Below are 24644 nucleotides of genomic sequence, written 5' to 3'. Positions count from 1 at the left end.
GAAGATTGCTAGGACGGTAGATTTTTTCTTTTAATATCTACTTATTTGGCTGCACCAGGTCTTAGTTGTGGCACGCAGCATCTTTGATTTTTGTTGTGGCATGCGGGATCTTTAGTTTTGGCATGTGGGATCTAGTTCCCTGACCAGAGATTGAACCTCGGGCCCTTCTGCATTGGGAGTGAGGAATCTTAGCCACTGGACCACCAGGGGAGTCCCAGGACAGTAGATCTTAAATGGTCTCACCACACGTTAAAAAAAAACAGTGGTACCCATGTGAAGTGAAGGAGGTGTTCAGTTCAGTTCAGTTCAGTTGAGTCGCTCAGTCGTGTCCGACTCTTTGCGACCCCATGAATCGCAGCACGCCAGGCCTCCCTGTCCATCACCAACTCCCGGAGTTCACTCAGACTCACGTCCATCAAGTCGGTGATGCCATCCAGCCATCTTATCCTCTGTCGTCCCCTTCTCCTCCTGCCCCCAATCCCTCCCAGCATCAGAGTCTTTTCCAATGAGACAACTCTAGCTAACCTTATAATGAGGTACTCACTTCTTAATATATATTGCATATCAAATCATCACTTTGTGCATCTTAAACACAAACATATACTCTAATTATATCTCAATAAAGCTGGGGAAAAGAAACCCAAATGACACTTCTGCCCTTCCACTCAGCCACCCCAGCTTACAAAAGCAATCTTCACGGTAAAATCTTTTGAAAAATCCCCCCAAAATGGGAAGAAGAAAATAAGTATTATCCAGAATCTCATAGGGGCTTTCCTGGCAGTCCAGTGGTTAAGACGCTGCACTTCCACTGCAGGGGGAATGGGGTTTGATCCCTGGTTGGGGAGCTAAGATCCTCCATGGCCAAAAGATAGGGGAAAAAAAAAAAAAAAAGATTACCCAGAATCTCATAAACCAAGTTATTCGGATTGTCACAGGGAGACCTGATCCTTCATGTAGAAAACCCTCACAACCCACCACCTCCTCTTCTCTGGGTTCATCTCTTCACTTTCTGGAATACATCCTTGAAGTTATTTTTACAAGGAAGAGAATACCTAGGTGTGGGAGGATATAATGTGGAGAGGTGCATTTAGTCAAGAAGAATACTATATACAAGCAGTAACCAATCAGGAAATTAACAGAAAAATCAGATAAGCTTCCCAAGAGCAATTAAAAAACCAGGAAGTAGCCAAATGAAGAATGCCAGAGAACTTCATGGAGATGTCAAATAAAAACAACTCTGGACTGAGATAACTTTATTCAAAAAGCCCACTTGCAGTAAGGAGAATGCTCTGAGCTCAGAAATATGCAAGCTTCTCAGAATCAAACAGAAAAAGTCTTTACTTGTCTATGGTAAGAGGGGTTCCCCATAAAGGGGAAGTTGCTTAGTTGAGGAAAAGTAACCACCGTGGTTGGCAAAACACTCAGGAAGTGTGTCTTCTATGGGTCAGCGGTTCTCAGGAGAAGCTGACAAGGGGGCCCGTCCCACTTTTCAGTCCTCAGGAGGCGAGGGAAACTATATTTGAGGGCGAGTGGGGAGAAGAGAAGCCAGACTTAAGCTTGCTCAGAGCAAAACAGAGGGTGAGGAATGAGCCATGAACACCTCGTTGGACAAAATATTGAAATCTTGTTCAAGGACGACCTGAATAAATGGCTGATCTATGGGCTTCACAATATGCCGTTGTAATCCACCTCCATGTTCTGAAATGGCCTGCCACCAAAGCTGATTCTTTACCTCTTGTTTATCTCTTTGGTTCATTGAATTCACTATTGTGTCCAGAGATGTTGGAACAGTCCCTGACGTCTAATCAGTTCTTGATACAAATATATTCTTTTAAAACAAATTTTAGGGCTTCCCTGGTAGCTCGGGGGTAAAGAATCCACCTGCCAAGGCAGGGGACATGGGTTTGATCCCACATGCTGCGGAGCAACTAAGACCAGGAGCCACAACTACTGAGCCTGTGCTCTAGAGCCTGGGAGCTACAACTGCTGAGCCCACGTGCCCTAAGTTTGTGCTCAGCAACAAGAGAAGCCACCACAATGAGAAGCTTGAGCACCACAACTCAAGAAAAAGCCCGAGGAGCAGCAAAGACCCGGCACAGCCAAAAATAAATAAGTACAATTATTTTATTAAAAAATTTTAAGAGAATTCCTGGTGGTCCACTGGTTAGGACTCTGCCGAGGAGGGCCCAGGTTCAATCCCTGGTCCAGGAACTAAATTCCTATAAGCCAAGTGATGCAGCAAAAAGAAAAAAAAAAAAATTTATATATATATTTTTTAATGGAGCTATAATTGACATAGAATACTGTATGAGATTGTATTGTAACTATGATAATTTGACACACAATGATCTGTACATACAATTACACATTGCAGTATGATTACTACTGCTATCTTGGAGCACCTCCATCGCATTACGTAATTATCATTTCTTGTGGTGAATAAAAATATTAATATATTCACTGTAAAAGGCCACCATTGCCTGGTCCCACCCTCCAATCCACAGGTCCTGGTGGTGTGGCTCCAGAGTGCGGCTGGAGCATTAATGTTTGTCTTAACAAAGTTCCTGGATGATTCGTATTAGAACCACTGATCTAATCACAAGTGCAGAGGCCACTGGCCAGCTCTGTCTCTTTAAAAACGATTTGTTTTCTCTGCTCTGACCCTTTCTGGTATTTAATTTTTCCCCCTCTCACAATCTGCCTAAACCATCTCACCAGCCAAGAATGTGAATAATGTGTTTCAAATATTTTCAGTTCCCATTTAAGCCCATTTAATGCTTGTTCACTGCCAGCAGTCAGACTATCTTTTAGACTATCAGCCTATTTGAACTCCCTCCCCAAGTTTAACCCCCAATCTGCCTCTCCCTCCATAAAATCCAAGCTCTTCCCAGTGGGAGATGAAGGAGCAGAGGGCAAGAGGGGCCTGGCCCAGCAGGTCGTGTAGTCATGGTTTTGGTAGGAGGGCAATGGAAAGCTGTGGAAGGTCTTCCCCTTCATGGGAGGGTTTAAGCTGGGAGAGACATCACTAGATGCTCATTTAAAACATCTGAGGAATTTCCGGGTGGTCTAGCGGTTAAGACTCCCTGCTTCCAATGCAGCAGGCATGAGTTCAGTCCCTGATTGGGGAACTAAGATCCCACATGTGTGATGAGGGAAAAAAAAAGGAATCCTACAGAAGTGAGTTAACTGGGTCGTTCAGGCTCGGGGTCTCCCATGACCTTGGGCTGGGGCCGGGATCACCCAAAGATTTGATAGGGGCTGGAGGGTTCACTTCCAATTAAGTTCACTCGTGTGGCTGGCATGCTGTTGCTGAATGTTTGCAGGGAGCCTCAGTTCCTCTCCACGTGAGCCTCTCCGCAAAGCTGCTTGAGTATCCTCGAAATGCAGTAGCTGGTTTCCCACAGAAAAGGTGATTGGAGAGAACAAGGTGGAAGTCATAAAGGACCTAAAAGATCCAGTCTTGAAGTCACACTGTTACTTCCACAGCATTCAACTGGTCACACAGACCAGCCCTGATTTGATGTGGGGAGTGACTGTATACAAAATGTGAAGATCACTGGGGTCATCTATTCTTTTAAATTTACTTGGCTGCAAGAGGTCCTAATTGTGGCAGGTGGGATCTCAACCTAAGTTGAGGGATCGAACCTACGTCCCCTGCATTGCAACGCGGATTCTTAACCACTAGATCCCCACGGAGGTACTGTGTGTTTCTTTTCAGTAGATGCACTTTGTAACCTGCATCTTGTGTTCAAAATAAATAATATTTTTAAATTAAAAAAATTATGCCATGGGAAAATATTCAGTGCCACTGGTCAGTGTTCATTATTGACTGTTACATGAAAAAAATTAAGTTGTCTAACGGCAATCTTTTACACCCGTCTAGAAAAAAGACGGGATAGGAATACAACAAAATATTACCAGTAACCGCTCATTGGTGGGATCGGTGATGAGTTTTACTTTCTCCTTTGGAGTCTTCGAGATTTTGCAAACGTTCTACATTAAGTACCACGAGTTTTGATTTTTTGACCGTTAGAATTGTTATTAATAAAAACTACAAGTCCCGAAAGACATTGCGCCTCCAGCTTCTGAAGACAGGCCTTCCCTCGATGCAATGAACGCTGGGATTCGCAGTCCATCCCCGAAGCAAGGTGGGACGCACAATACCGGCACAGATGACAGAGGAGGGATCACCACCATTTCGACCAGTGGACAGTGCGCACTGGTCCTGAGTGGCGCGCGGATAACCAATAGATAGGCGGCTAAGCCTGAGTGACGTGTACTTCAGCCTACGGGCGGCCCATGGGGCGGGGCGGGGCTCGGCGGCCGTAGTGCGAACCATGGGAGGCGGCTGGTGGTGGGCTCGAGCCGCCCGCCTTGCCCGACTCCGCTTCCGGGGGGCGCTGCTGCCGCCTCCGCGGCCCCGGAGCGGGGGCGCCCGGGGGTCCTTTGCCCCTGGCCATGGCCCCCGCGCTGGGGCTTCGCCGCCGCCCGTGTCCGAGCTGGACCGCGCAGACGCCTGGCTCCTCCGGAAGGCGCATGAGACAGGTCTGGGGCTGGAGCTGGGGTCAGCCTGGATGGGAGAAGGGGTTCCGCCTAGCCAACCTGCCCGCGCGCACGAGTGGAGGATGGGGGTGGGATTTCTGCTGGAAACGGGGCCCGAGCTTAGAAGGGAGAAGGGCTTCCGTGTAAGCGAAGGGAAGCGGCTGGCAGTAGGAGCGCAGTCTGTGCGCACAGAAGGGCTTGCGGATGGGACGGTGGGTCTGGTTTATGGGTTGCAGTAGGAATTGGAGAGGTTGGTCGGGCCAGGACAGGGAGCCTTATCCAACTGCGCTGTCTAGATGGGAGAGGCTTCCAAAGAGGGCTACGGGCGGGGGAGTTGAATGCAAGAGGGGGCCTGGTTGGAGGGGCCAGTTCGGGTTAGGGGACCACTCTGCATAAGGCGGGAGCGTAGAGCCCCACAGAAGAGGAGGGAAGTTCCGGATTGGAAGAGGGAACAACCAATAGAAGAAAACCTCTCTACTGATTGGAGGGCGTGGTGCTCTTGGCTTAGGGGGCGGGGCTTCACGTGGGCCTTGGAGGTCCTGATTGGAGAGGAGGTCAAGATACAGGATGGGACAGGGGTTGGGGGGATTGTAACCCGACCAGTCCCGCTAGTGGCATACCAGGGACTTGAATGGATGTGAATGACATCGAGGAGGAGCATACCCACTAGCAGTGAGGTTTCAGAAAGCTGAAGGGGAGGCTGGAGAGAGGCCTGGGAAAGAGGGCGGGTAACAATTTGTTGGGATCTGAGAAAGAAGTGGGGCGGGGCGAGCCCATGGGGGTATCACGTGTGGCAACGACGTTGACCCACAAGACCTCTTGGGATCTTCCTGTCCTGATTTGTTGTTCAGTCCCTCAGTCATATCTGACTCTTTGCGACCCCATGGGACTGCCAGCGGGCCAGGCTTCCCTGTCCTTCATCATCTCGCCAAGCTTGCTCAAACTCATGTCCGTTGAGTCGGTGATACCATCCAACCATCTCATCCTCTGTTACCCCCTTCTCTTCCTGCCCTCAATGTTTTCCAGAATCAGGTCCTCAGATTCAGGTTCTGCAATTTTGATCCTAGATCCTCCTCAACTCATGTCTTGCATCTTTGGTGTTGCAAAGTTTGGGGTGGGAGGGACTCAGAGATGGAGACGTGAGAGGGTTTGGGGCAGATAGACTTTGGTAGGTGGGCCGTCCAGACAAGGTGGGGATTTAGGGCCACACAGGGTGGTCGGATGAAGAGGCACCCCTCGGTTGGACTATCCAGACTGGGGGGTTGAGGGCAGGGTTTGGGCTGACGCGGACTTTTCTGCCCTGCCGCCACCCCCAGCCTTCCTCTCGTGGTTCCGCAATGGCCTCCTGGCATCGGGCATCGGGGTCATCTCCTTCATGCAGAGCGACATGGGCCGGGAGGCTGCCTACGGTGAGTGTAGACCCCCTGCACCCCGCAAGTTAGACTCTGTCCTGCCCCACCCAGTCACCCCCCCATAGTAAATGAACCCCTCCTGCTTCCCCCACTAGAAGTGCGTCCTTCATTTGTGAGTGTCCTCCTTCTCCCCACCTCATCCCTACCTCATGGGCACCGGACCCACCAGATGGGGTGGCTCAGGGCAGGGCTGTGGGTCCGTGCCCTTTCCAATCTGACTTCTCAGCAAAGATGTGGATCCCTGTCTCAGCCCCTCATGCTGCCCCCACTCCCATCTTATCTTTGCTCTCAGACAGGCCTCCCCGCTCCAAGCCCTAGCCACCCCTTCTGATTCTCTCTCATGTCCCCAACCTTGGCTCTGTACTATCCCTCACCCTGCCCTTGAGTGCGCCCCATCCCCTTTCTAATGCCACCTCGGGGCCCCAACCCGCCTGGGTCCCCAGGATCGGGCTCTCTGACCCCGGTCCCCCTCTCTGTCCCACAGGCTTCTTCCTGCTGGGCGGCCTATGCGTGGTATGGGGCGGCGCCTCCTATGTGGTGGGCCTGGCGGCGCTGCGGGGGCCCATGCAGCTCTCGGTGGGGGGCGCGGCTGCGGGCGTGGGGGCCGTGCTGGCCGCCGGCCTGCTCTGGGCTTGTGCTGTCGGCCTCTACATGGGCCAGCTGGAGCTGGATGTAGAACTGGTACCCGAGGATGACGGAACCGCCACGGCCGAAGGGCCTGATGAGGCAGGCCGGCCTCCACCTGAGTGAGCCATGGGGAAACGGCCGGGCGCTGGCCAGCCTGGCCCGGAGGACCGGGAGATTAAAACCTGACCCTTCCCGCATTCCAGATTCCGAGTGGTGGTTTCTTTGGTGGGGATGCTGAGCCAAGGGGGAGGGGAGGGGAGGGGCAAGGGGGACACGTGGAGATAATTAAAGAGGAAGGAGAGAAGAGGAGCTCCGTGGCCACAGAGCGGGAGCAGGTGTTTAATTCACGGGGGCCGAGAGCCCAGCCCCCTGTCCCCTTGGGGTCCCCACCCGTCCTCCCTGTCCGGCCACGTGGAGGGCTGTCCGAGTCCTCAGTCCCCCTTCCGCTGCACCCTGGTGCCCAGGGCCCCCGGGTAGGGCAGGCCCAGGGCGGGGTAGAAGGCCTCTGGGAGGGCGGGGCCCGGGCCCAGCCTCTGCAGGTGTGGGTACGCCAGGCCCAGCTCGGCAGGGCCGTAGCGGATGGTGCCTGGTGTGCACAGGCCCCGCAGGACTGGGGGCAGGAAGCCGGTGTGCATGAGGGAAGGCGGGGGGTCCCCAGGAGGCGCCAGGCCCCACGGCCCCACCAAGTCCTGCTTCAGGGCCCCTGCCCGGATAACGGACGTGAACTCGGGCCTCGTTGGGGCCAGATGGCCCGACGGCTCCTCATCCTCACTGTCTTCTGGGTCTTCTTTCTCCCCGGGGGCGGGCTCCACTTTGATGGGTTTGCCCCGGGGCTGGGGGGCCTCGTCCTCCTCCGGGGGGGCGGCCTGCTTTCCTTCCACTGGAGGCTCTGGCTCTGCAAGAGGAAGATTTGGAAGGGTGCTGTCCTACTCATCCCCAGCCCTCAGCCTTCCCATCTGTAGAATGGGGCCATGCTCCATGGTCCTCTGCTGGGGCGGTTTTGTCCCTTCAGGGACAGTTGGCCAAGTCTGGAGGCATTTTTGGTCGTCACAACTGGGGAGGAGGATGCGCCTGGATCCGAGGGGGTGGATGTCAGGGATGCAGCCAAATACCGTACAGTGTGGCAGGCTGGCCCCCACCACAGAGTGTGACCAGGCCCCAGAGGTCAGAGGCTCCGGTCTAGACCCAGGCCATCCAACGGGACTTCCTGTGAGGATGAACGTGTTCCATATCTGCACTGGCCGCCTATGGCTACTGAGCTCTTCAAATGTGGGGAGTACGACTAAGGAAATGGAACTGAAACTATTTATGATTATTCTGTGCCACACCGTATGGCCTGTGGGGTTCACCAAGCGAGTATTAAACCCAGGCTCATGGCAGTGAGAGCTGAGAGTCCTAACTCCTGGATCTCCAGGGAACTCCTGAGTTTGAACTGTACTTTTATTGTAAATAGCCTCCACACTGGACAGCACAGGTCCCAGAGGCTGTTTAGGGCCTCCCAGGGGCTGGGCTGGGAGGTGGGTCTCACCTGTGGGCTCTGGCTCCGGGCTGGACACGTCCTCACGGGCCACACTGGCTGGAAGCTGGAAGGCATCCAGAGGTGTCTGCTCCCCCTCAGCTTGGCTGGGACAAGACATGAAATTGGGAGCTAGGGGCCCAGGCCACCCAGCCTCTGGGGAAGGGAGCCTTCCTCCTGCCCACCAGTCTTTTGAGTAGACTTCCTCTCCCCCTCTGACAGCAGGCACCTCCCCCCACTGCAGTGACTGGGGACAACCCCCCCCCACCCTAGGCACTTAGGCCTCATCATTGGATCCCAGACTCCAAGTTCGTGTCTAGACCAGCTTGGCCCTGTCTCCTGAGGCCAAACCTCTGCAGGATGTCACCCTAAGTATCCCCTTGGGCACCGCATGCTCATCTGACCTCAGCATCCTCCTTCCAAACCTGCTGCTCCTCCCAGAGACCCAGGCCCAGGCCCCGCAAAGCCAGAGATGGCCTGGTGGCTGCCACCCCCTTCACCCGTGCTGCATGGCATCTCCCTGTCCCTAGGCTCCCAGCCCGTCTTGTCCCACAGACAGACCTCCATCTTTATGGCAGCCAGAGGGTCCTTTCACAAAGCCGATTTGACTGTGACTGCCTCCAGCTCTAAACCCTCTCACAGCTCCCCAGTGCCCCACCACCATCCTCAGCTTCGTTTCTGGGGACTCTACTCCAGCCCAAAGCGCTCGCTCCCTTTGGTTCCTCAGCTGGGTCAGCCAGGACTCTGAGCTTTGTCTGTGCTCGGCCCGGAATGTCCTCCCCACCTCTAGTTTCTTTCCATCAGTTGTTCTGGCCCTCTCCTGGATATTGCCTGCCATGGCCCCCCAGTGCCCCAGAATCCACCTAGCCCTGAGGCCACTTGGCATCTGTGTTTCTCCCTAGAAGAGACCATCACTTCTTCTCTGCCTCCTGCAAGGAAGGTCTCTTCTCCTCCAGGCCTTTACTCTCACTGGACTCCATTCCCCTTCATGTTTTTACCACCTCACCCCCCTAGACTTGTCTAGCAACCCTCCCTGAGAGCTCCCACCCAAAGGTGGGAAGAGCTGGCAGAATCTTCTGGAAGGAGTTCTGAGCTCCTCATGGGGAGAGGGGGCGGGCAACCCTCACCTGAGCACATAGCTGACCCAGAGCACATGGCGCTCTCCAGGGCTCTTCCCACTCACAGCCACGGTGGCCACGGACTGCAGCCACACGAAGCCCCCGGCACGCTGCAGCCAACGGTAGTAACCGGTCATCACCTGGCCCTTGTCCAGCACTGGGCCCAGCCCAGGGACCAGGAGAGACCGGAAGGGATGGGGTGGGGTGGGAAGGACAGAGAGAGACAGGTGGACAGGGAGACAGGGGCAGAGAGGGGGCGGGTGATAGGGAAACAGGAAGGGTGAGATGGTGGGGAAAAGAGAAAGGCAGAGCACGGAGAGGGAGACAGAAAGAACCCAAGTCAGAAAGACTGAGAGGGAATCTGGCATCGAGGCCCCTGGAGTTTGAAGGCTGGGTCAGAGAGACCCCAGTCCCCATAAATCCCACCCCCCGCCCAATTCCTGAGACTTTGCTCAGGGACGACTCCCTTGCTGCTCGTCCTGTGATGAGCTGGCAGCAGGAGAGACCATGGTCAGCCTCAAAGAAGGACTTCCAGGAGCAGGGTGGTGGGGTGCTCAGGTCTAGGGTGAGGGGTTCTCACGGTCCAGGTGGCTTTGGCGGATCCTGGTTGCATCCTGTCCATGGACAAACTGGTAGCAGCTGCGGCCCACTAGCTCCGAGGGCCCCAGGTCCATGTGGTCACTGACCCTGAGGGCAGGGACCAACAGAGAGGTGGGGAGAAGGGGTCCGCGACCATGGGATAGGGAGAAGGGGGCAGGGTTGGTTCCGGAGTCACTCAACGCCCAAACCCTGGCTCTGGAGTACTCTGGGCTTCAGTTTTTCTCCCTTAAAATGGGGCGGGAAAATATTTAAAATACTAGTGTCCCCTTCTAGGGCGGCTATGGGCATTTGAGCAGATGGCATTCGTGGGTGTGGGGTGGCCCCGGGCACTCCGGAGACCCCTGAATTGTGGAAACGATTTCGCTATTTATTGATAATCCCCCCCCCCCCCACCTGTCTTGTGCGGGAAACAAAGTGGATAAGAGATGAGAGACCAGTGAGGCAGAAAGAAAGAGGATCAAGAACAGCTGAGCTCTGCAGGAGGGTTCCGTGAACGGAGGACCTGGCCTGGGAACAGGACACGGCCCCGCCTCCATCCCAGAAGCCCCGCCCCAAGGCCTCGCGTCGTCCCCGTAGGCCCCACCTCCATCCCCGTAGGCCCCGCCCCATCCCATAGGCCCCACCCCATCCCCGCAGGTCCCGCCTTCACTCCTCTTCTAGGCGGTCCTCCGCCGCTTTCTCGCCTCCCGCGTCTCCCCAGGGCCGCAGCCTCCTGACCCCTGGCCTCTTTGACTCCCCGCCCACCTCCCTCTCCCGTGCGCCCCCATCGGCCCACCTCTGACCCCAACCCCGGTACCTGCTCTCACAAGCAAGGATGGTGAGACCCAGGCTGAGGCGGAAGACAATCATGTGTCCGTGCAGCGGCAGCTCAGCCAGTGGAGCTGGCGGCAACGTGTGGCCGAGGGCCACGAGGCCCAGGGCACGGGCCCGAAGGCGGCCGGTCACGTGGATGACCTGTGTCGGAGGCGGGGGCAAGGCGGGGCCCTTGGCCGCGGGGACCACAACCTGGCCTCAGAGCCTGGCTCTGACCGTCGTCCCCAGCCCCTGGGGCCCCCGGGAAATAGCTGGCAGGAACACAGGGTTGGGGAGGGGACACGGGAGACAGACGCTGGGCTCGGAGAGCTCACACCCACCTTGTATCCCGAGGCCTTGACATGCAGCCCTCTCTTGGTGAGGGTGGATTTCATGCGGATGAAGAAGGAGCGCTCCTGGACCCGGGAGGACCGGGATACCTCGGTGGGGCTGGCCTCTGGGGCGGAAGGAAGGTTATGGGGTCCGGAGGCGGACACACACAGGCTTCCCCCGCCCTCTGCAGACAGAGGGTCATGACCACAATCACTCTGACACACCTGATGGTTCTACAAGCCTGCTGACACCTTATAGTAAGCTCCCCTCCTTCTCACCAGCACCTCTTTCTAAAGCTCAGATCTGACCCTATACCTCTGCTCTGAACCTGCCATGGCTCCCTAGTACCCTTGGGAGAAAGCCCAGCTCCTCACCATGGCCTAAGACTGGCAAGCACTGCCTTCTAATGACATCATTTCTAGCCACAACCTCCAGATCTCAGTTCAGACATCTCCGCCTCCAGGAAGTCCTCCCTGACCCCCAGGCTGGGTCAGCTGCCCCTCTGGGGTCTCTCCTACCCCAGCCCTGCCCACTCTGGGCCATCACTGCCTGGGGACAGTTCAGTCTCCTCCACTGGACTGTGAGCCTCGGGAGGGTGGGGCTGGGGCTCTAGCCACCGCTGTGTCTCCAGCCCTACACAACAAAGGGCTGAGCACAGAGTGGGGGCTCCGGCTATCGGAATAAATAAGCCTCACAAATACAGATTATTCTATAAACCCCGTGAAGCAGTCTTATAAATAGGCTTACACCCAAATAACCCTGTCTGGGTCTCAAACTCAGGTGTAAATATAATCACGCTTGCCAACAAGTCCCACACGTGTCACAAACATCTCCCAAGCTTGCAAACACTGCTGATAGTTCACGGGATTTTCCTTTAAAGCAAACCCCATACAAGAAAAGCCTATTTATGAGAAAGACAACCTCAGTTCCCCAATATCCTAGAGCTAAAAGGAACTTGCAGTGTAGTTTCCAACACCCTCCCTACCCAACACGGAGTGGAATTTTCCACTGGAGAGAAGGGTTAGAAGCGCAGACCCTGAAGTCAGACAAACCTGGGCCAGAGTCCAGCTCAACCACTTACATCTGTGTGACCTGGGACACTTAACCTCTCTGTGCCCAGGTTCCTCCTTGGTAACATGGAGATCATCAGTTTCTGCTTCGTGAGTTTGTGGTTGGGATTTAATAAAATTATGTCCTTAAGGGCAGGGCACGTGTAAATGTCCAATAAGCATGCGTTGTAAATAATAATAACCCACAGGCACCCGCCTCCACTCCGCAGTCAGAGGGGGTCTTTCTAAAGCTCCAGTCTTGGGGATTCAGGCATCTTTAGGGAGCTTAGGTAATTTTAGGGAGCCATGTCTCACTCCTTCAATTTAGATTCTGACTCATTCTACAAAAACTTGCTTTGCCACAACTCTTAACAAGAGTGTTTTTGTTTAAAGAAGACACATTTGGAGACATTGTACCCAGTGTCCCTCAGGCTTCTTTTTTTGGGGGGCCCTGGGAATTACCGATCTCAGGCGTATCCGTAAGCGAAGAGGAAGATGAGGAGGAGGAGGAAGAGGAGGGGACGGAAGGCGGGGTTGGGGGTCCGGGGGTCGGGGCCCGCAGCCCCAGTTGCTCCAGCACCTCGGAGTGGTCCCCAGGATGGATGTAGTCGAAGACGCTGCTGCCCGTCAGCTCCACCTGCCGGCGAAGGAGGGGGCGTGCAGGGGACCGGTGAGGGGAGCGCCGTCTCTAGCCCGCCTTATAAGCAGGTGTGTCTCATGCCGGTCTTGTGTTTTCATTAGAAAAATAAAAATTACTTAAACTTTGTAAAAGGAGAATATAAACTTAGGCTCTTCCCGTGCCCTCTCACTTCAAACCCAGAGATTATTAAGGATTTTCTGCCCCTACCTCCGGTATGAAGAAGCTGGGGGGAGGGGACTTCCCCTGTTGTCCAGTAGCTAAGACTGCGCTCCCAATGCGGGGACCCAGATTCATTCCCTGGTCAGGGAACTAGAGCCCACGTGCCACGACTAAGACCCAGTGCAACCAAATAAAATAAAAGAAGCTGAACGGGGGTGTCATAGCCTCTGTTTACCCAGTTCCTGCTTACTCACTCTCACCCCCATACAGCAAACAACTGCGCCCTGAAATGACTCACAGGATGTCCCAGCAGAAATGGAAATCAGGACACAAGCAGTGGAATGGCTGTCAAACTCTTTAAAGTGTTAGAACCTTTTAATTAGATTTTTACATTCAGTTCAACCCGCAGATTTCTCGCAGCGGTCCCCTCATCTCCACGCGGTCCCCGAGCCGGCAGCCATCTTCTCCCTGTGTGCTCCTCCCCAGAGTCCTCCCTGGCTTTCTTCCCCTCAGTCCTCGCACACATACCCTTCTATAAGGTACTCCTCGGACCATGGCCCTCCTCTGCTCAGAAACCTCCCATGCTCCCACTGCCCCTGGGTTTGGGGGTCCCATGCTTCCCTCTATTCTAATTAAGCACCCCCCACACCACACACACACGTTTCCAGCCTTCCCTCCACTCTTATCCTTCCCTTCCTCTTGTCCATATTCCCCGTTCAAGGTCTTCCTCTTCCAGGAACCTCCCTCCAACAACTCACTGAAGAGCTGCTCACAAAAGCCAAAAACCAATGCACTGAATTTTCTAAATTTGCCATTTGTCAAAATCTCCGTAAAAATGCTAAAAGTTGGCAGCAATTTGCATTGATTGGATTGGCAAGACCTGAGATGCCACAAGGAGCCAGGACTCCGGGGATGGGGCTTTGGGTTTCTCTTTGCCCTCCTTTCCCTCTCAGACACCAGCTTCAGGAGCTGGAGCAGAAACAGTGGGTTGAAATCAAGGCAAAATGCAAACCAGTCAACTCAGATGCCCCCCAAAATCCTCCAAGCTGGCAAAACCCGAGTCCTCCCAATACGAATGGCTGGAATCCTTTACAAGTGTCAAGAATAGGGCTTCCCTCATGGCTCAGTGGTAAAGAATCTGCCTGCCAATGCAGGAGACTCAGGTTCGATCCCTGGTCCAAGAAGATCCCACATGCTGCAGAACAGGTAAGCCTGTACATCACAATGTGTGCTATTCACCACAGGTTCACCACAACTATTGAGCCCAGGCTCTACAGCCTGAGGATCACAACAACTGAGCTCCACACGCCCTAGACCCTCTGCTCCACCACAAGGGAAGCAACTGCCATGAGAAGCCCGAGCAGCACGGCTAGAGTAAGCCCCGCTCTCCACAGCCAGAGGAAAGCCCAGACATGAAGACCTAGCACGGCCAAAAACAAATAAGTAAATAAAGTTATTTGTTAAAAGTGTTAAGAAGAAACACGTTTTGATAAATATCAGTACATTTGGTGACCACTCACAGGCAAACTTACCTTTCTGCTGATTTGCTTTCTTCAAATTGATTTATTACTTTAAAAACCCTCCTCTGCATTTGGTGTCATGTTTTGTCCCAAGGAACACACTTTGGGACCCTAGGAGCCCATCCTTTTTTTTTCATGCTGGTTTGGTGAGGCCAGGAGAGAGGAGGGCGGGCAAGGGAGACGGCAGCTGAGCCGGGCCAGGCAGCCTGCTGCGGGCCCCTTACCTGTGAGAGACCCAGATAAATGGAGACTGTCTCTGAGATGTAGAGGAACTTCCCTTCCTGGTTCAAGGCAAACACGAAGCCGTCCAGGGACTAGAGTGGGGAGAGAGGTGGGGGGGGGCGTGGGGAGAGGAGGACACGGCATCTATAAGAGGTTCTGAAATCTGGATCTCTGCTTGCGATGGGTTAATCCGGGGTAAAGAGTTTCAGTGGCCCTAGGGAGGAGGAGGAAGAAAGGGGAGCCCCAGCAGCCTGCCTCCCAGTTCTGGGGCTCCCCCCAGGCTGAGGCTGGAGAGAAGAGTGCCTTTCTCCCAAGTCCGCCACCAGGTGGCAGCAAGGAGCAGCAGTCTGGGGTGGGGCCTCACCTGCAGGATGTGTCCGCCCAGGTGCTGCTCAAAGACTTCGGAGACCAGCGCCACGGGACCCCTGCGGCCTGGGGCTGGGAGGAGAGTGAGGTGTAAGGCTAGAGTCTGCTGGTTTGACCCCTGACCTCTGGGAAGACCCCCAGGGAAGCAGGCTACATATTTCCCTCTCTCATCCCCAGTCGTGAGGCACTGGGGGGCCTTGTCAGGGAGAGACCCAGGGTGTGAGAAGGGACATTCTGAGACACACAGAGACAGAGAGACACCAGGAGATACAGAAAGGGATTCACTCATTCATCCATTCAGTCCTCCAGCAAATGCCCTGAGCATCTGCCCTTCACTGGGCAGTACTAGAGACAGAGTGGGTGGTGACCAGGACACCCACCCCTGCCCTCGCAGGGTACCCAAGTCAGGGCAGACATCAGTGAGCAGGAAACTAACAAATACAGAACTATCATTTGTGACCAGTGCTAGGGAGAACTGAATAGGTGGCATGAAATAAAGAAAAATGGGGTAGGGCCTGTTGAAGGAGGGGCCTTTGAGCTCAGACCTGAAGGATGAGAATGCAGCAGAAAGGAACCAGAGAAAAAGAGACAGAGAGATAGGGACATAGAGAGACACTGAGAGCCAAAGATACAAATATATGGACAGAGGTACAAAGGAATAGAGAAAGAGATAAGGACGTTAAAACTCAACAACAAAAGAATGAGGAGTCCAGTTAAAAAATGGGCCAAGTCAGGAAATGCAAACAGGGGCTCTGTATCAATCTAGAGGGGTGGGATGGGAAGGGAGATGGGAGGGAGGTTCAAAAGGGAGGGGATATATGTACACCTATGGCTGATTCATGTTGAGGTTTGACAGAAAACAACAAAATTCCGTAAAGCAATTATCCTTTAATAATAAAAATAAAATTTAAAAAATGGGCCAAAGAGGAATTCCCTGGTAGTCCAGTGGTTTGGACTCAGTGCTTTCACTGCTGAGGGTCTGGGTTTGATGCCTGGTCAGGGAACTAAGATCCTGCAAGCTGCACAGCACAGCCAAAATCAAAATCGGGCAAAGGATTTGAATAGACAGTCATCCAAAGACGATACACAAACGGCCGATAAGCACATGAAAAGATGTTAAACATCATTAGTCATTAGCAAAATGCAAATGAAAACCATAATGAGAGATCATTTCACACCCACTAGGATGGCTAGAATTTAAAAAAAGAAAAAGAAAAGAAGTGTTGGCGAGGATGTGGAGAAATCGGAAGCCCTGTGTGTTGCTGGTGGGAATGGGAAACGATACAGCCAGTCTGGAAAAATAGTTTGGCGATTCCTCAATAAGTTAAATATAGAATTACTATTTGTTGTTTAGTTGCTCAGTCGTTTCAGTCTTTTGCGACCCCGGACTGTAGCCCTCCAGGCTCCTCTGTTCATGGGAGTTCCCAGGCAAGAATATTGGAGCGGGTTGCCCTTTTCTTCCCCAAAGAATGACCGTATAACCCAGCGATTGCACTCCTAGGTACATATCCCAAAGAACGGAAAACAGGTGCTCTAACAAATACTTGGACGTGAATGTTCATAGCAGCATTATTCCTAATAGCCAAAAGGTGGAAACAGCGCAAATGTCTACTAATTGCTGAATGAATAAGTAAAACGTGCTAAATTCACACAGTGGAATGTCATTTGGCCATAAAAACAAATGGAGTCCCGATCCACGCTGTAACAGAAAGCAACTTTGAGAACCATTATGCTGAGTGAAAGCAACCAAACACATGAGGCTACATAGTGTAGGATTCCATTTATATGAAACACCCAGCACAGGCAAATCCAGGGACAAGAAGCAGATTAGTGGTCGCCAGGGGCTGGAGGAAGGGGCGGGAGAAGCTGGGAGAAACTGTGAAACCGCACAGGGCTTTAGGAGAGTGATGAGCATGAATCAGATAGACGCGCTGGCTGCACGCTGTACAATGGTGAATGTCATGTTACATACATTTTACCCCAATAAAATTTTTAAAAAGAGAGATAGAGCGATATATAGACACAGAAATTGAGATAGAGATAGACAAAGACAGAGAGACGTGATGAGATGGAAGGACAGGGACTTCCCCTGAGGTCTGGTGGATAAGACTTCCCATGTCCAATGCAGGCAGCATGGGTGTGATCCTTTGTTGGGGAGCTAGGATCCCGCAGGCCACCATCAGTACAGAACATTTTAAAAATAAAAATAAAGAGACGGAGGGACGGAGGGAAAGAAATGCACAGAGAGACATACGGGGAAAGTGGCAGGAAGATACAGATGGTGAAGGAGACGGAGGCAGAGACACAGGCCGTCCATCCCCCCAACAGTCAAGAGCAGAGGGCTCCAGACATCCAGGCTGGACCTTGCAGAGAACGACTCCCCAAGGGGCCTGTGCCCAGATCGGGGAGTCAGTGGCCTCGAGGGTCCCCAAGCACCCGGCTCCTGTTGGCCTGAGGATCCAGGTCTGGGGTCATCACTGTCGCTCCCTGGCTGTGTGCCCAGGGACCAGTGCCTTCACTTCTCTGGGCCTCAGTTTCTTCCTCTGTCAAATGGGTTTGCTAAGAGGACTGGCTGATCCGTTAGGGGATGTTGAGCATTCGTTCCGCCTAGGAAACAGAGAGGGCCTACCAGGGGCGGGCACGCAGCAGGTGCTCCTGAAACAACCTGGGATCAGTATTAATAGCCTGATTACTATTGTGATTTCCAGACCATCAAAACACCAGGCGGCGAAACGCCGCCCCCCTCACCCCCAATCAGGACGCAGCCCCCAAACTCCACCCCAGCTTGGCCACGCCTCCTCCCTCCAGGAGCGACCCCGACACCCTCACGGCTGTTCACACCCTTTTCCCACCGCCCGCACCCCCCGCCCCCGCCCGGAGTTCCAGGGACAATAACTGAGGGGTGGTGGTGGTGATGGGGACCCCTCCCCCGAGATGCAGCAGGAACCAGCCGGGTGACAGGCGGGAACAATGCTGGCTGCTAATTGTCGCAATTTTCCCCTGTCATTTTTGCTAATTCCTTCATTTTCCCTCTCACAGGATCAGCCCAGGTCAGACTGAACGGCTGCAATTAACAGCGTTAATGGGCACGTCGGGTTGGGGGTGCGTGTAATGGGGAGGGCTCAGCCACTCGCTCTTCCCCTATCCTGTCCCCTGGGTCTCTCCCCATCCCTGACTGAGGCGTCTTTGAGGGGTCTTATGGCTCCTAGCCCCATCCCGCCCCAAGCACACCGACTCCCCGCTTCCTTCTCCGCCCCCCTCCCCGTCTCTCCCAGAAATGCCTCAACCCCTGTCCCTCCCAGATCTGCTCCTTGTTCACGTCCAAACCCCAGCCATCATTCACTCTTTCAACAAACATTTGCTGCGTTTCCTATCAAGTCAGCCTCCCCAGGAATAAAACTGCCCCAGTTGTCATCTTCCCTCCAAACCAGAGGGGGCGCTGAGGGGCTGAGGGGAGAAGCTAAGGCCTCACCCAGGGGTCCCGCCCCCACCGCCCATCCTCAACTGTTCTGAGGGCTTTGCTGTCCTAGACTAGTGGGGATGAAGGGCTGGGACTTCAGGAACTTGTAGCAGTCTGGGAGAAGGAGCCCCCCTGCCTTCATCAGAGTGCCTTGCTCCCTGGAAGCAAGCCTGAGGGGCTGGAGCAGGTGCATTTCTGCCTGTACTTTCCTTGGCTGCATCTGTGAAATGGGTCTAGGGCTGGAGCTGGGTGGGCTCATGCATGCACACGGCACAGCCAGCTGCTGCTGCTGCTCACTCAGTCGTGTCCCACTCTTGACCTCATGGACTGTAGTCTGCCAGGCTCCTCTGTCCATGGGATTTTCCCAGAAAGAATACTGGAGTGTGTTGCCATTTGCTTCTTCAAGGGATCTTCCCAATCCAGGGATCGAACTCGTGTCTCTTGTGTCTCCTGTATTAGCAGGTAGATTCTTCACCGCTGCACCACATGGGAAGCCCCCACCCAGCTCCATAGCTGCCCAGCAAATATTTAGTGATCCCTCACTGTGTGCGGGGTCTATTCTAGGCTCAGCAAACAAGGTGTTGTAGGGGAGAAACACAATAAACAAGAGAAGGGACTCCCTGGTGGGCCAGTAACTAAGACCCTGAGCTCCCAATGCAGGGGGCCTGGGTTCTATCCCTGGTCAAGGAACTAGATCCCACATGCTGCAGCTAAAAACTGGCACAGCCAAATAAATTAACAAATATTTTTAAAAATTAAATAAAAAAGAAGAGAAATAAGAAATATGTAATAGCAGGTAACAATAAGTACTATGTAAAGAAAAAAGACAGGAAAGGGAGAAAGGGAGACAGGAAGTGCTGGGAGCAGGGGGTTGTTATTTTTTGTTTATTTGGCTTCATCGGGTCTTAGTTGTGGCATGTGGGCTTTTTATTGCAGCATGTGGGATCTAGTTCCTTGACCAGGGATTGAACCCAGGGCCCCTACAATGGGAGTGCAGACTCTTAGCCACTGGACCACTAAGGAAGTCCCTTTTATTTTTAATAGTGTGGTTGGGGAAAGCCTGACTGAAAAGCCCACATTCTAAGGGAATGCGGGTTCCTGGTGGAAGCATAGCAGGTGCAAAGGCCCTGGGGTGGGAGCAGGCTTCTCTGAACAGCAAGGCGGCCAACGTAGGGCAAGGGCTTGAAGTCATTAGAGAGGTAGAAAGGTGACATTAGGGAGGTAGAGGGCAGGGGACCAGGTTTGTAGCCCACCTCCCGGGGCAGGAACTTTGTCCTGTTCTCTGCGATGTCCCCAGGCCCTAGAACACTGCCTGGCACAGTTGAATCAGTGACAGTGAATGACTGATAGGAGATCAAAGCTGTCTTCTCTTCAGACTCAGAGCCCCTAGGCTAGACTTCAACATTAGTGATCCCATTTTACAGATGGTAGTGTGAGGCCCAGAGAGAGGCCAAGCCCAGCAACCCAGAACCCATCCCTGGAGACCCACACATATGCCAAATATGGTGATAGAGAAGGTGGGTGTCAGAGCCAGGCTACTTGAGTTTGAATTTCATCTGGGTCCCTTGTTGGCTGTGTGACCTTGGGCAAAGAGCATCACCTCTCTGGGTCTCAGTTTTCCAGTTCTATAAAATAGGGATCAAAACACTGCCTCCCTCTGAAGATTTCTGAGAGAATTAAGCAAGTGAATTTGGATTCAGTGCTCAACCCAGTGTCTGCGGCGTATATTATTACTAGTATTTTTGAGGAGAACGTGGGAGTCCCCCCTCCTTTAGAGAGCCTACATTGTGCTTTTCTCTGGCAACTAAGTCACTGGCCTCAGTTTCCCCATCTGAACTGTTGAAGCAGGTTCTTGGCCTCTTGCTGAAGACCCCGGGAGAACAGATGCCCCCATTTCTTAATTTTGGGGGGAGTCCACGCAGCTCCTCCCCGGCACACTGTCCTGCCCCACCTTCCCACCTACAGGCAAGGGGGTTGCTAAGGTCGGTGGTCTGCCCCCTCGAATGACCCATCCCGGCAAGCGGGGAGGGGGGAGTCCGGACGCCGGCGGGGCTCTCAGCGTCTCCCCCTCCCTTTCTCTCCCCGGGGCTTGGGGACAATAGACAAGATGTTTATCCCCCGCCGGCGCACATGTTGTTCGCGGTAATGACAGTAATCAGCGGCGCTAATGCCGCATTCTCTCCGCGCCAGTCAATTCGCCTAATTACCGCCTGGGAAGCCGGATTATTTAAATTTAAATGGTGATTTATTGCGAACTTAATCAATGCTATTTTCTCTCCCCACCCCCCCCCCCCAGACCAGGGCAGGAGGGGAATTGGAGCCCCTCCAACCCCACCCTAAGGACAATCCATCTTGGGGGGGGGGCGCAGTTGCCTAGGGTGCCCTGTCCCTGTTACCTGAGACCTCTGAAGAACACGATTCGCACACTTCTAGTAGTAAGAGTAAAGCAATAAAACATAAAATAGAAGTAATAACAATAAAGTAACACTCTGTGTAATGAAGTCTGAATAATAATGAAAGTAGATATCTATCTATATATATCTGTTTTACATGTTCTATATTTTAACATATTATAGATTGCATTTCCTTATCATGTCTTGGGGAGTAGGATGTCAGCCTGTCCAGGGCAGGGACTTTTATCCCGTTTGTTTCCGGCTGGGTCCAGAGGGCTCAGAACAGTAGCAGGCACACAGCAGATGCTCAATAAACCTGGAGGTACCCATTGATAAAGGCTTCCCTGGTGGCTCAGCGGTAAAAAAAAAAAAAAAAAAAATCCGCCTGCCAATGTAGGAGACGCGGTTCGATCTCTGTCTGGGTCGGGAATAGCCCCTGGAGAAGGAAATGGCAACCCACTCCAGTATTCTTGCCTGGAGAATTCTATGGACAGAGGGAGCCTGGTGGGCTACAGTCCATGGGGTCGCAAAGAGTCAGACGCGACTGAGCGACTAAACACCAGCCACTGATAACAGTAAGTGCTACACACTGGCTGTTTACTCTGAACCAGGTGTGTTTACGGTCTTTATTACCTGGTAGACCTTTTTCTCTTCTCAGCCCTGGGGAGGGGAGGAGCTTCATCATGATTTCCATTTCACAAATGAGGCACAGAGAGGTGAGGCGACCTGCCCGGGGGTCACAATGCTGGGAAATGGCCAAGCGGGGACAGGGACCTCTGTCTTACTGAAGCTCGCCATCTTACCTGCCGTGTTATCCCGTCCCCCTCCCGCATCCCAGGCTGGGAATACAGACGCCAGAGTCCTTGTGTTCCCCCTGGGGTCCCTCCGGTCTGAGTGTGGGGTGTTTCTTGCTCATTAGCGGATGGGAGGCCCGGGCTGGGTCCTCTCTGTCCCACTCATGCAGCTGCGGGTCTCCTTTGTGAGAATCATGAATCATTTCCTCTAACAAAAATAATAGCCCTTACTAGTGGCATGACCCCTGGTATGGCCAGGGCAGAATTCATGAAACCGTCCCTATCTGGTGAGCCCATTTTACAGATGAATAAACTGAGGCCTGGACAGCAGAAGCCGTCTGATAGCAACACACAAAAGGTCTGACTCCAAGTTCTGTACTCCTTTCCTTTAGGGTGGAGGAACCTGGCCACAGCTAGCACGCAGCTCAGACCCGGAGTCCCCTCTCCTGGGGGAGAGCGCCAGGACCCCGCCCCCGCGCATGCGCACTCACCTAGGCCCGCCGGCGGCCCCGAAGACCGCAGCCCCCAGGGCGGCGCCCCGAGCGCGGCAAAGCGGCGCAGGCGGAGGTAGGTGACGCTGAGGCGCACGATGGACGCCTTGTCCAGCTGGCTGGAGATGGCTCCGGGCAGAGGGAGTAGCTTGGCCAGCTCGAAGAACTCCAGGTTCTCCTTTCCGCGCCGCGAACGCGCAGCGTTACGGGACTTCTCCTTGCGCTGCGCCTGCAGGCTGGGCGGGCGGCGCGGAGGGAGCGTCAGCCGGGCCCGGGGACTCCGGGATCGGGGGCGGGGGCCTCGAGAACGGGGGGAACGGGATGTTGGAAGTGGGTTCAACACTCTGGAGGTCGGGACAGAGCCTGAGAGTAACTGCTCTGCCCAGCCGTGGGACAGGACTTGGGGGTGTAAATGCTGGGGGAGAGGAGGAAGGAGAGGGAAACGGTAAGAATGTTGGGTAGGAGTCCCGAAAAAGGGGGCTAGGAACAGAACGCCCAGTGTGCGGTGAGTTGCAGAACCTTGGTAGAGCAACTCCGGGTGAGAAAGTCTAGCCCGAGGGGGCGGGGCGGAAGGTGAGTGTGAATTCTCTTCGGATCCCGCCTTGGGGCGGGGCCACGGCCCGAGGGGCGGGGCGAAGGTGAATGTGAATCCTTGTCGGATCCCGCCTTGGGGCGGGGCCACGGCCCGAGGGGCAGGGCTTTGCTCACCAGGGTCCCGGCGGGGCCTTGACCACGAACCCCGGCAGAAAGTCCCAAGGGACGCTGCCGCCGCGACCTCCCCCGCCACCGCTGGGGTAGGGGGCCGCCATCTCCGCGGGGACCCGCTCAGGCGGGCTCAGAGCGGCCTGCAGGATTCGAGAGCCGCGTCTCCTGCAGCGGGAAGGAGCGGGAGGCAATGCTCAGCGCCGAGGGGGCTCGTGGGACACCTGGTAGGCAAACCAAGGTCCGCGGGGTGGGGTGCAGGGTCCCGGCGAGGAGCTGCCGCGGGAGGCGGCCTCAGTTTCTCACCCGGAGGCCAGGCTACACAGCCCGCAGCTCTCACCGTGCTGGGCTCCGGGCGAAGCTCACTCAGGGTGAGGACGTGCCCCGCCGCCGCCTCCCCCGCGCCGCCCGCCAGCGCGCCCGCCTCACGCCCGCGCCGGGCCGGCTCCCGCATACCAATAGGCGCACGCGGCGCGCATACGGATCCGACCGGCCCGCGCGCTGCGTGCCAAGCATGCCCAAGCCGGGCGTGGGGCGGGCGCCTCGCCGGGGCCCAGGCGAGACCGGCTCCAGCCCCCAGAGCCCTCTACCCCGGGGACCTGCTCCCACCATAAGCCCATCCCGGGAGTCTGGTTTTCGCATCTGCGGTACGCCTATTTCCCAGGCTCGGTTAAAGAGATAGGGGCGGGGGGGGGGCGCAGAAACTAGGGACCCCACCCGATGCTCTCCCCAGGGACCACTTCTCAACCCCTGGGGGTGATGCCACGTGTCTGGGCCGCCAAATCTCCGCAACCACAACTTCCTCCCTGAAGACCCCCGATGCAGCGGCCAGCTCCTCAGCCCCAGGTAGCCCTCAGGATGGATCCAGAATTCTGAGCCCAGGTGTCCTGATATTCAGATTCCCCAGAACCGGAAACATGTTCAATTAGGTCTTCATTCCTCCAGGGCTAGGCATTCAGGGTCCAGCCCCGCTCCCCACATCCACGCCACCCCCAAGCCTCCCCAGCCAGGTCCCCCAATGCCCTAGATCTTGGCGTTCAGATCCCCTAGCCCCCTATTTCTCCAGGACCCAATCTCCGTGCGCCCCTACTCTTAGCCCCGGGAGACAGGCATTCCGATGCCCTAGCCCCTAGGACACTGGAGTCCGGGTCCCCTTCACCTCCAGGACTCAGGAGTTCCTGTCCTCTCATACCTGCCCCCTGGCATCCCCTACCTGCAAGACCCACCGCCTCGTTACCTGACCGCGAGGGCAGGCTCCGGACGCGGCGTGGGGCCGGCCGGTCAGCGCAGAGGAGCGGCCCCATAGACCCCGGGGCGGGCCGGGCTCGGCGGGGGGCGAGGGCTGTGGCACTAGGCTTTCCGCGCCCGCCGAGGCCTCGCAGACTTGGATGCGTGGAGACAGCGCCGGCGGGCGGGGGCGGGGCCTGCTGGAGCCCCGCCCACGGAGTCTCCGCCCTTCGGTCCTGCCCCGCGTCAGCCACTCTGATCTTTTCCGAGGTTGTTGTTCAGTGGCTCCGTCGTGTCCGACTGTTTGCGACCCCATGGACCGCAGCACGCCAGGCCTCCCTGTCCCTCACCATCTCCTGGAGTTTGCTCAAACTCATGTCCATTGAGTCGATGAGGCCATCCAACCATCTGGTCTTCTGTCTTCCTCTTCAGCCTTCAATCTTTCCCAGCATCAGACTCTTTTCCAATGAGTCGGCTCTTCGCATCAGGTGGCCAAAGTATTGGAGCTTCAGCCTCAGCCTCAGTCCCTCCAATGAATATTCAGGTAGGGGGTTCCAAGCAAGGGAGTCCTGGGCTGCTCAGATGTCTGAGCCCCCTTAGCCCACCAGAATGGGAACCTCGAAGTCGGCTTCCCCACCCCAAGAGGGGAACACCGGAGTCCAGGCTCTATCTCTATATACC

General features: G+C 54.9%; 2 protein-coding genes across 3 annotated transcripts; one reads left to right on the top strand and one right to left on the bottom strand.

Annotated features, from left to right (window-relative positions):
• Positions 1 to 4301: 4301 nt before the first annotated feature.
• TMEM160 (transmembrane protein 160) lies at positions 4302 to 6778 on the top strand. Its single transcript, XM_006067458.3, has 3 exons — positions 4302 to 4545; positions 5859 to 5951; positions 6439 to 6778. The coding sequence occupies exons 1-3, from the start codon at positions 4338 to 4340 to the stop codon at positions 6702 to 6704; spliced, it is 567 nt and encodes a 188-aa protein (XP_006067520.1). The 5' UTR covers positions 4302 to 4337; the 3' UTR covers positions 6705 to 6778.
• Positions 6779 to 6892: 114 nt separating this feature from the next.
• On the bottom strand, positions 6893 to 24221 carry NPAS1 (neuronal PAS domain protein 1). Of its 2 annotated transcripts, none has more exons than XM_025269378.2 (12): positions 23950 to 24221; positions 22743 to 22904; positions 22035 to 22270; positions 14895 to 14968; positions 14533 to 14622; positions 12452 to 12626; positions 10949 to 11064; positions 10612 to 10769; positions 9796 to 9902; positions 9225 to 9372; positions 8110 to 8204; positions 6893 to 7476 (listed from the first exon to the last, which is right to left on the bottom strand). In XM_025269378.2, the coding sequence occupies exons 2-12, from the start codon at positions 22841 to 22843 to the stop codon at positions 7013 to 7015; spliced, it is 1764 nt and encodes a 587-aa protein (XP_025125163.2). In that variant the 5' UTR covers positions 22844 to 22904; positions 23950 to 24221; the 3' UTR covers positions 6893 to 7012. The 2 variants fall into 2 exon arrangements, with proteins under 2 accessions (XP_025125163.2, XP_044786717.1); XM_044930782.1 differs by having other exon boundaries at positions 23974 to 24221.
• Positions 24222 to 24644: the final 423 nt, after the last annotated feature.

Source organism: Bubalus bubalis, chromosome 18 (genome assembly GCF_019923935.1).
Source record: "Bubalus bubalis isolate 160015118507 breed Murrah chromosome 18, NDDB_SH_1, whole genome shotgun sequence".
Lineage (NCBI taxonomy): Eukaryota > Metazoa > Chordata > Mammalia > Artiodactyla > Bovidae > Bubalus > Bubalus bubalis.
Note: the sequence above shows the minus strand (reverse complement) of the source record. Positions and strands in the feature narration are given on the sequence as shown.